Genomic DNA, 9112 nt, shown 5'->3' on the forward strand with positions numbered 1-9112 from the left:
CAGGGAATATTGTACTGAAAATCTGCTAGAGGATGTTGTGCTGCTACTACTGAACAGTTTCATAGTAGATAGTGGTTTGCTTGGTGATGCAATAGTATTGAACACTTCCATAGTTGATTATGGGCACCTGCTATGTATCTGCTTCAACCATTAAAAGATCCATATTCTGTGCTCCCGGTGGTTACCTTTTTACCTTGAAATATGTCATCTTCAACTTCCATGGTGACAATTGGTGAGAAATTTCTTTGGGCGTGGACAAATAGAACCAAAAAGTTAGCTCAAGATAATAAAACTAGCTGCAACCAGGAAATTCTTTATCAAATAGCTCTAACCAAGTGGTTAATACTGATGGTTTGTCCGAATGCAATAGTTTCTGTATATAGCATAGTGATCAGAATATTTGGTGCAAAGGAGAAGTTTGACCAGTTAATATCATTACAGTCGTATTTCTAACTAGCATTATTATAGTTGGATTTATTTATATTCACGTCATTATGATGGATATGCACTGTCACAGGTGGTGATTATTGCATGCTTAATGATAAATGTTAGCAGACATGGTTTTCATCACATCAGAAGAAAGAAGAAACTGCACACGATGAACCAAATGATGCTCTATCATAGGGCATATGATACCGGCAAAAGTTTTTTCTTTCAAGGACATAATTCATGGAGAAAAATAGGACCGGTATTACTAAAGATTGAGGCAAGAGAAACTACTGTCAAGAGAATTAGAGTTTATGGAGTAATGTTGGAGACTGAGTACAAACAGGGCACTAGGAAGAAAATAGTAGCCCCTTTCAGAGGATATGATGTTAGATATACTGCAATTGCAGAACGCACATTTCATCTGGTTTGTTTGCATGACATCTCACTTCTGACAGTTCGAACATGTTTCTGTGCTTATCATGGCATGCACACGTGAACCTACTTATTTACTAGCTCGGCAGAGACTCTAATTAAGTTTTGTATGATCTCTGGTGCAGCAGTGTTTTTCTTTGACTAAATAGGTAATCCTATTTAGTACCCGGATTTTATTATACCCTGTCTCTTTCACCTTTATAAACATCCCAACACATGTAAACAAAATGCGATGTTGATCCTTTTTATTGTGACCTTGTATTGATATGTTCTGCAAGCTTCTTTCTCGATCCTCCTTTTGAATCACAAATAAAATATGTTGTTTGTCGAGATTGGCAGCTCTAATAGGAAGTTTGTACTGGAGAGTGATTAATGCAGTTCGCAGGAAATAATTACAGTGCATGGATGGATTCTCTGGACTGACTTGCAATGCCTTGTGTAGGAGCTTAGAACAAGCCCTGGATGACTGAGATATGGTGATCGTTTAGCATCTGTTCCTGCAGGCTTTCGAAGCACTTGGAACAGACGAATTTAATGGTAACTCCATGTTGGTTTCATCTATTTATATATGTATTTTCATGATGTGTTGAAAGACAGTGCTTCTGCGTGGTTCATAGCATAGCTGCTGTTCGTCGGTTGTCAATCTGGGGTTTCCTTTGGAGAGTGAGAGCCCAAGAAATCAAAGAGGGTATCGAGTGAACCGTACATATTTGTGTCTGCATTTGAATTATGCATCTAGAGCCCAAGAATCACAGGGGCCTTTCAGAATCCCAGGTGTGGCTATTCTACCCTTAATCTTATACTTCAGTTTGCAGCAAGTGCCTTACATAAACTCAAATGACTTACTAATGATGGAGTATTTAGCAGATGGAAGTTTACATGTTATTGAGGCCTGTTGTGGAAGTAATTGAAATGTCCAGGTGACAGACTCATTGACTTGAAGATGATTTGCTAAAAATACAGGTTTATTTAGTTTAAAGTTAGGGATATTTTATTATAAAGCTCGTGAGGATATCTTGCTCCACTGGATTATGCATGTGGTTGCTATGCCTAATGTTATTCTACCCTTAATCAGGCCATCTTGTTCCATGACTGTAATTGCTTAAAGATTCAGAATTCAGATGCTATTCAGAAGTCACGGCAGGTCAGTCTGCACTAAAGGAAAAGAGGCAGGTGAGTTGTGGGGTAGAATGAGGAAGATCTAGAAGAGGCATTTAATGTAAGATAAATTTTCTTAAATCTGTTCATTCTGATTATATTTCCTGCCTAGAGAATCGAATTCAGATAACATTGATTCAACTCTTTCCTCAGTTTGTTACTTTGCCCATACTTGCTAACTCGCCCGCTTGTTGGAGGGTTGGAATAATACACCTTGTATTCTTAAGGAGTTTCAATTCCATCAAATGAAGAGGTGTACTTCATAATCCTGCGTCCCCTCCCTAAAAAAAAAACAAAGATGTAGCTGCTACTCAATTTTCACATTCATTTGTATACAGTAAGTATATATCATTTGAAAACAAGTCAACGGTGGTTACTGAGATAATAGCTTTTGTTGATCCTGTCCAGAGAAATGTCTATATTGCCTAATGAAAGATTAGCTTTCAAAGACGAGTACTTCAATTCCTCAGGCATTTTTAATCACACACGTATTTATCGTCTGTGAATTCACTATAAGTGATGAATATATTTTCCATAGCTACATGGAAAGTGAAGCTTTAACTCTTGCATTAGCTACAATGCCTGCTCAGAAAAATTGTTCCCAAACAATTCTGTTGTTGCAAAGAATATGCTCTCTACACAGTTGTTGGTTGATTATTTGTGGGTTGATCAAGTTATTATGTCAAGTGTCAGAAAGATCAGATGCCTTCTAATCTTGTTTGATCCTTTTGTTGGCCATGTTTTTAACTTGTGACGGCACTAGTTTATTTTGCTCAACTTGTATTGGATTCTTTTCTTACTTAGCTAGATGCTTTCGTGACGACAATCTAATTAATCAAACAACAAAAGAAGGATAGTATTGTTTTCAGAAATAACTTTAGAACCCACTAAGGCTATTTTCCGAATTAAAGTTATTTTTATTTCTATTTCTGTTCTTCTTTTTTTTTTTTTTTTTATCCTTTTCATATTTGAAATGCGCTTTTGTGGATTTTCAATTTTAAGTTGACATTATTCATAAGCAAGATCAAACAACAAAAGAAGAAGGAAAAAAAATTATTTTAAATTTCTATATATATATATATATTATATATTTTCATGTTGGAAATACTCTTGTCCAGATTTTCAATTCAACTTGACATTACCCATACGAAAGATCAGACAACAAAAGTAGAGTATTGTTTTCATAAATAACTTTAGGACTCACTAAGGCTGTCTTCCAGATTAAAGTTATTTTTTTTTTATTTCTATTTCTTTCCTTTTTATATTTTCATATTGAAAATGCTCTTTTGCGGTTTTTCAATTCAATTTGACATTACTGAAACTCAAGATCGAACCACAAAAGAAGGAGGGTATTGCTTTATGAAATAACTTTAGGACTCACGAAGGCAAAGTTATTTTTTATTTCTATTTCTTTTCTCTTTTTATGCTCTTTTTTGGATTTTTTTTTTTAACCTTGCCATGTCAAAAGATGTTTAACCTTGTGATGAAACATTAGCTTTACAACTAATAACAAAATCATTGTGTAGTGACTTGGTTGTGTTAAATTGCTCTAGAAGGACTCTCCAATATCAATTATGCATAAAACAAATAAAGTTAGGAAAATATCAAAATAAGAATAATGAATTAGTAGAGAAATTTTTTTACCCCATTGATCCAAATCTTGTGAATGAAGATGTGTTGGGGCCTTAAAGCAATTACAAAACAATGTTCGGATCTCTCGAGTAAAAGAGATTTTCGACCGATTTTTATATAAATTTTACCTAATATAGCTGCAATTTTTGGTTAATGGAGAAGATTCACAATACATTTGACCCAAAAATTAAGACTATACATGACTTATTTTTTCATATATTAGCCGGTTTCAATTTGTTTTTTATGATGTAATCTTTCAATTTGAGCTTGCAATAAAGTATTATACAAATCTCGGGAAAAAAAAGAAAAGAAAAGAAGAAAGGTAGAGTTAGAAATAAGCTGAGGAAGTCTACCAATTTTCTCAAAAACTTCTTGTGGTGTATTTCAGACAAAAAGAGTGAAAAATAGTGGTTAACCCCGGTGGAATTCCAAATGAATAGGTTAAAGAAAACGGCTCAGGAGGAGGAGGTGGCTCTCCCTCGTACGATGCTCAAAGCACAAGTCCTCCTAACCCACCTTGCTCCCCGCCAACTGAGCCTTTTGAAATCCCAACCAGTCCCAGTCCCAGTCCATTCGCCGAAGCAGATTCACTGCGAGTCGCTCCTGTCCATCTTGAGAAGATGTACTTCCACGAGGACGGTCCAGCAAGTCCACTCCCAGATGCTCGCGAGCTCCGTCGACAAGCCCAACTTCCTCCTCGCGAAGCTCGTCGACCTCAAGGACGTGTCCTACGCTTCCCTCGTTTCTCTCGGATCCCTCGACCCAATGACTACGCCTTCAATGTCATGATCCGGGGCTTGACCACAACGCGGCACGACTACTCCCTGACGCTGCACTTCTATTACCGAATGAAACGTGTAGGAGTGAAACCCAATAATTTCACGTACCCATTTCTGTTCATAGCTTGCGCGAATCTTCTCGAGTTGGACCATGGTCGGGCGGCTCATTCTTCGGTGTTTAAGACTGGGTTGGATTCGGACAGTCACACTAGTCACTCGTTGATTATGATGTACGCCAAGTGCCGGGAGCTGGAGAATGCACGCAAGGTGTTTGACGAAATTACCGACAGAGATGTGGTGTCGTGGAACTCGATGATCTCTGGGTATGCGAAAATGGGTTTTGCGGCGGACGCGGTCGAGCTGTTCAGGAAAATGGGGGAGAAAGGCTTCATGCCTGATGAAATGACTGTGGTGAGCACTCTCACGGCGTGTGAGACTTGGGGGATCTGACATTTGGCAAGTGGATAGAGGGATATGTTCTGGATAACAGGATGAAGTTGAACTCTTACGTGGGATCTGCCTTGATTGATATGTATGGGAAATGTGGGGATTTGACATCAGCGAGGAGGATTTTTGATAAAATGGTTAAGAGGGATATAGTGACTTGGAATGCCATGATCACAGGGTATCAATCTTTTTCTCTTGCTTGCTTGCTTTATGAAATCACTTGTTATTAGCTCATCTCATCTGTGACATCTTTGTGTCTATTAGTCTAACCACTATAGGTCACATATTAGCTTTTCTATGAGATGCTCATTCTGAACAATAAGACTTTACCAGGACTGATCCTGATATAATCGTCACATTTTCATATATACTCTTCGTAATGCTAATACTAATGTTTTTCCTCAATTGAGTGATGGCCGATATTTGCCGCAGCCTCTCTGTCTAGCGGCTACAAGATTGTTTCTTTTCTACTAGTGGATAGTTTTGAATTTTATTATTATTATTATTATTATTTTTTTTTTTTGGTGGGGAAACTTCAACTTATGTAGTTTTATCTGCTTTCTCACCTTCTTTTCTGTTTGATTTAGCCTCGCAAGGGTATTGGCAGTGCACTATATTGGCTTGAATTTTGCTTCTCTTTCATATTTCCATACACCTATTTCAGTAATGAGGAGGGTGCCGCTCAAACTTTTTTTTGGGTTGTCTGTGGGAGAATTTATCCTTCCAATTGACTTGTGCGTTCTTTTACATTTGGTTCAGTTAATCAGTTAGTAACGTGCAAGATACATATTATGTTAATCCGCACGATTAAGCATAATTGGTGAAGAGCTCTCTAAACTTTTTACTTATTGTGGTGACAGTTATGCCCAAAATGGGATGGCTGAAGAAGCGATTACACTATTTAGCACGATGAGAGAGGTTGGCATTGATCCGGACAAAATTACATTGCTTGGCGTGTTGTCTTCATGTGCTTCAATTGGGGCCCTAGAGCTGGGCGGTTGGGTGGACACCTATGTGTCTCATAATGGCTTAAGGCATGATGTTTACATTGGTACTGCTTTAATTGATATGTATGCTAAGTGCGGAAGTTTAGACAATGCTCTTGAAGTTTTTGAAGACCTGCCTCAGAAAAATGAGGTCTCTTGGAATGCTATGATTTCTGCCCTAGCTTTTCATGGTCGAGCAAAGGAGTCATTAGCACTATTTGATCACATGTTGAAAGAGGGTGGGCATGTCTACCCAAATGACATCACGTTCGTTGGAGTACTCTCTGCATGTGTGCATGGTGGTCTGGTTACTGAGGGGCGCAGACTATTTGCTATGATGTGCACTTCATTTGGATTGGTCCCGAAAATTGAGCATTATTCTTGTATGGTTGATCTATTTTCTCGTGCTGGACTTTTATATGAGGCCTGGAGCTTCATTGAGAAGATGCCTGGAAAGCCAGATGAAGTTGTTCTGGGGTCATTGCTTGGTGCCTGTCAGAAACGGCGAAATGCAGATATTGGTGAGCGAGTGATGCAGCTTCTTCTGGAAATAGAACCTTCGAATTCTGGGAACTATGTTATATCATCAAAACTCTATGCTGATGTGAAAAAGTGGGATGAATCAGCGAGGATGAGAATATTGATGAGACAAAGGGGTATAACTAAGACACCTGGTTGCAGTTGGTTTGAAATTGAGACTCAGCTACATGAATTTCATGCTGGTGATGGTTTGCATCATGGCACAGTGGAGATGTATGAAGTATTGGTCGATGAGATGAAGAGGGAAGGTTACATCCCGAAAGCTGACAATTCCGAAGAAACTGAGGATCAGTAAATTGGGTAAGTCTTTGGTAATGTGACATCATCTCTTATTTTTTCCCCATTTTTAGACTGGTGCATTTGTCTTGATATCTTATGTGAGCTATTTGTGGGATAAGTACACTAGAAGTGCCAAAAGTTGTGTACAATACTTACTTAAGTGTCAAAAGTTTTTGCCGGGCTCATTTAAGTGCTAAATCGGAGGAAAAACGATCACTTTAATCTCAACGGCGAGAAATTCCAATCAAATTGATTATGTGTCTTTTATAATTAAAATTATAATATGACGGCAAAATTTTTAAAAAAATCTAGTGCACGTGGCATGCTTGGCATTGAAGTGATCGTTTTTTAATAATGACTAGCACTAAAGTGATTACTTTAAATTAAAATTTGGCATTCAAATGATCACTTTTAATAAAATTTGACATTTAAATGATTACTATTTACAACTTTTGGACAACGTTGTTTGGAGGTTATATGTTGACTAAGCACACCAGCGAGCCACAAAGGATTGAGAAATAAATTAAAATATAGCCACGTCGGATTCCAGTAATTCAGACCGGAGTTGGCACTTAAATGATCGTTTTAAAAAAAAAAAGTAGCACTTAAAGTAATCCGAAATAAACTTTTGGCTCTAAAGTGAGCATTTTACACAACTTTTAGCACTTCTAATGTTCTTACCCTCTATTTGCTTGTGCAATTTCAGTTTTGGCTACTATATTTTCTTTCATAGCTCTTGCATGATGCATATGGAAGGTTTCTTTGTACTCTCCTTTTGGAGAATTTGCACAAATCAGTCTTAAGCATTCTTTCCCGTCTTTCATACTGCCATTGATGTTTAATTTTTCTGCTTAAACTTAAACATGGAAGTCCATTCAAGAACTGCTGGTTTTTCAGTTATCTGTCATCCTCTTCTATGCCATTGAACACCAATAGTATAAAAGAACTTTTTTAAGTAATTACAAATAGGTGTTGATAAAACAAAATTTTCAAGTGACTTGTGCAAGAAATGTTTCTTGAGATACAGTTTCTTATTCCTTGTATTATCAATCCTTTAGCCTGCATGAGAACTCAACATCTAGAGTTTTTGTTTTGCTCACCTCTGTGGCCAGTTTTCTACCTTCAGTATCTGAGTGGTATTGAAAATGTTCTAACTCTTCGAGTCTTGATTAAGCAACTGTATTTGGTGCTGTTTGTTTTATTAGGAAAATATGCTGCTATTTTCTGTAAAATCTCCTTGTGTTGATATGTTCGTAACTTCCTCTGGAGATTGTTTTTCTTAAAACAAGTGCTGTTTTACTTCTCTCAATTCTCCCCCTTTAAATAACTGGTCATTACTCACTTGAAGTCATTTAGGCGTTTTTTAAAGTTTAAGCCCCTTATTTTCTGGTCACTGATGCTTGAATGCTATATAGAAATTGATGTTTAAATTCGTTATTAGGGTCTTCTCTACTTTTCAACCAAACTTCTTTTGCAGATAGCTCTTCAACATACATTTCTCCCATTTAATGGCTCAGACTAGGGATCAATGCAGATTCATCTTTTTTACAAATCTTATACATCCTTTGAGGGAATAATATGATTATGATGAAACAAGATACTTCTTGTTGGTTTTACCTCCTTTTATTGTCAAAGGAACAAAGCGTTATGTCTAACAATCAGTAAACAATTGGTTCAAAGTTCATCTACTCAAGAATTACTTATAAGTGCAGGGAATGTTGTACTGAAAGTCTGCTAGAGGATGTAGTGCTGCTATTACTAAACAGTTCTATAGTAGATGATGGTTTACTTAGCGATGCAATAGTATTAAACACTTCCATAGTAGATTTTGGTCTCCTGCTTTATGCATGTAATAACCCCTCCTATGTAATTGCTCCAAACATTTAAAGGTGCATATTCCATGCTCTCGGAGGTTACCTATTTGCCTTGAAATATGTCATCATGAACTTCTATGGTTACAATTGGTGAGAAATTTCTTTGGACATGCACAAATAGAACTGAAAAGTTAGCTCAAGAAAATAACAGCACCTGCAGCCAGGAAAATCTTTATCTAATAGCTCTAACCAAGCGGTTAATGCTGATGGTTTGTCCGAATGTATATAGCATAGTGATCAGAATATTTGGTCCAGAGAAGATGTTTGACCAGTTAATATCATTGCCGTTATATTTCTAACTAGCAATATTATAGTTGGATTTATTTACAATTGCATCATTTAGTTGGAATTGCACTATCAATAGTGGTGATTATTGCATGCTTGATGATAAATGATAGCAGACATGGTTTTCTGCACATCAAAAGAAAGAAGAAACATGCATATGATGAACCAAATGATGCTTTATTATGGGCATATGATACAGGAAAAAGTTATTTCTCTTGAGGACATAATTCATGCAGAAGAATTGGATTGGTATTACTGAAGATTGAGGCAA

The 9112-nt window shown here is 37.0% G+C and overlaps 1 protein-coding gene across 1 annotated transcript; it reads left to right on the forward strand.

Moving 5' to 3' along the window:
- Positions 1 to 4083: 4083 nt before the first annotated feature.
- LOC139884585 (pentatricopeptide repeat-containing protein At2g34400-like) lies at positions 4084 to 6698 on the forward strand. The gene is given in 4 exon segments (XM_071868601.1): positions 4084 to 4390; positions 4393 to 4863; positions 4866 to 5055; positions 5738 to 6698. Coding segments are annotated over 4 exon segments (1929 nt in total).
- The last annotated feature ends 2414 nt before the right edge of the window (positions 6699 to 9112 follow it).

This window comes from Rutidosis leptorrhynchoides, unplaced genomic scaffold (assembly GCF_046630445.1).
Source record: "Rutidosis leptorrhynchoides isolate AG116_Rl617_1_P2 unplaced genomic scaffold, CSIRO_AGI_Rlap_v1 contig573, whole genome shotgun sequence".
NCBI lineage: Eukaryota > Viridiplantae > Streptophyta > Magnoliopsida > Asterales > Asteraceae > Rutidosis > Rutidosis leptorrhynchoides.